The sequence below is a fragment of the Trichechus manatus genome, unplaced genomic scaffold, assembly GCF_000243295.1.
Source record: "Trichechus manatus latirostris isolate Lorelei unplaced genomic scaffold, TriManLat1.0 scaffold00313, whole genome shotgun sequence".
Taxonomy (NCBI): Eukaryota; Metazoa; Chordata; class Mammalia; order Sirenia; family Trichechidae; genus Trichechus; species Trichechus manatus.
This window is the reverse complement of record NW_004444249.1, coordinates 618,951-621,359: the sequence shown is the minus strand read 5'-3', so window position 1 is coordinate 621,359 and position 2,409 is coordinate 618,951. Positions and strand designations below refer to the sequence as shown.

The 2,409-nt window shown below is 35.2% G+C and overlaps 1 protein-coding gene across 1 annotated transcript in view; it reads left to right on the top strand.

Moving 5' to 3' along the window:
* The window catches only part of ABCC9 (ATP binding cassette subfamily C member 9), a 142,112-nt gene that overhangs the window by 134,267 nt on the left and 5,436 nt on the right, over positions 1-2,409 (top strand). Inside the window, 2 exon segments of the mRNA XM_023725460.1 lie at positions 93-103; positions 766-869. Coding sequence (XP_023581228.1) covers positions 93-103; positions 766-869 — 115 coding nt within the window.

The following is a 2,409-nucleotide window of genomic DNA, read 5'->3' as shown; positions in this document are numbered from 1 at the left end:
TGCACCCTTTTGTTCTCTCGTACTCTACTCCTCTGTCTGCTTAATTACAAAGTATTTGCTACCCTCTTATACTAATTACTCTTATCTTGAAGAGGAAATGTAGGTAAGATTGCTAAATGTTCGGCTGTCAAATTAATTAAAAATTTTGTGTGTATCAAATTATTTAGTAATAACATAGTCAATTTATGCCTCTGAGGTTTTACGAACACTACTATTGTGTTTGGTGAAGCACAGCTCATCTAAAATAGCAATACATATTCCTGTATAGATTTATATATTTAGCACCTACCCAGTGGCTCTATGGAAGAAAGGCCCGGTGACCTGCTTCTGTAAACATTAGAGCCAAGAAAACCCTATGGAGCAGTTTTACTCTGTAACATATGGTGTCACCATGAGCTGGAATTGACTTGATGGCAAGGGTTTTTGTCTGGTCTTATTCAGGGGACACTAATGATAATATAAAATGGATGAATCCAAGTAACGAATTTATCATAGCTTATCATGTATATAAACTTACCTACAATGTCATCAATAAGCATTTTTTGATAAATCAGTGCTGATGCTATGGTCATTAAAGTCATTCATTCATTCATTCATCAAGCATGAGCTGAATGCCTGCTCTACCTTGAGCGCTGATCTAGGTGCTGGGGATACAGCAGTAATGAAAACAAATGAAACTTACATGTTAGGGAAAGAAAAATAGTGAGCAAATACATACATAAAAATTTCTCTATTTTTATTTAGTGATGGTTTTTTTCTCTGCAGATTTAACTTAGATCCAGAGTGCAAATGCACTGATGACAGACTCTGGGAAGCTTTAGAAATTGCTCAGCTGAAGAATATGGTCAAATCACTACCGGGAGGTCTAGGTAATATTTTATTGAAAATATGATTATTTTTTACATGTGCAGTTAATCTTGTCAATCTGTATTTACATTTTATGCTAGGATCATGTACTTCTAGGATTAAATCCCCTTATATTTAAAATAATCCTCTAAAAGTCATTAGGGCATTTCAGTAGTTAATGCTTTTGCCTGTGGTGAAGAGGATGAACCTTGCAACGAACTCTGTTCTGTGTGGGAATTCCAAAATATTACAATTGGTACATTTATCCTTTTGGTCTCCTCACCATTGCTTGTTACAGGTCATTTTAATCAGAATACTTCATATTGTTCATACCTTCTCTCGTGACTTGCATGATCTCTCACCCTCTGTAAGTACATAAGCAGAGGATTGTAAGGTTGTTAGGTTCAAAGAGTACTTGGAACTGTGTAGGAGCAGAAACTTCTCCATCTTGGCAGCCATCTTGTTCACAGACAGGAGGCATATTCTTTTCATTTGTATAGTATGATGTTCATCTTGTTTGAAGACGTTATTTTCTATTACCTTGCTAGAGCATAAGTTCTGGCTGTTTGTGTAATGGATTAAACATGTACTCAAGCAATCATTGACATAAATTCAATCCCAGAAGCAGTACGATTTCTGACAAATAAATGATGATGGAATGAAAGAATGACAACATGAACACAGTGAAAGAACCGAGTTTGTGATACAGTCCTTAATTCATAAAAATGAACATCTATAGTTTTGGACTCATTTCCTTAAAATCTGACTTTATGTAAAAAAGAAATATGAAAGGTAATAGTTTGTTGATATTCTAATTTTAATACACAATATGTAGTTGCTAAATTGGTAGTGTTGTTTGGCATCTAGTTAAAAAAATCAACCTAAAATAAACTGTGTTTATTATTTTGGAAGGGGGGACCTACTGAAAACAATACCATTTATTATTTTAATTAAGTCCCATGGAAAAGGCTTTCCCCATACAAAAACTGAGAGAGCACGTCTTTAAGGATTATTTCATTGGCCTTGCCAGTGTCACATTGTGGGAGTAATTCCAGAAGTCTGGGTGAACTTTCTCCTACTTTTTGATGTCTCTCTGGAAAGCCCAGCAAGACTACTCGAGAAATTGTTAGATGCTCTTAGTTCTTTTTCCCTTGCCCTAAGAGACCCCCATTAATAGTTGGAAAGACAGTCAGTTGTATCTTTGTAGTCTTCCTCATCACTAACATGAGAACTGTGCACCTGTTTTGAATTGTACACATAGTGTTTGGGTTATAGTACAGTGTAAACAAGAGTGGATGTTATTTATGCTGTGTGACTGATTGAACATTGTGTGTGCTCATCATCTTAATAGAGATCACATTGATTGCTTGATGAATATCTGGTTCAGGCTAACTTTAGTGATGAACATTCATTATCCCCAGCATCCGCCTTATGTATTATGTGAGTAAATGCATAGCCTACAAAGATGAGAAATTGTAAGAAATGATTTGATGCAGTGAGAATACAAACAATGGAAATTTCCCCCAGGACTCTACTAAAAAATGCTTGAATTCTAATAAAAAA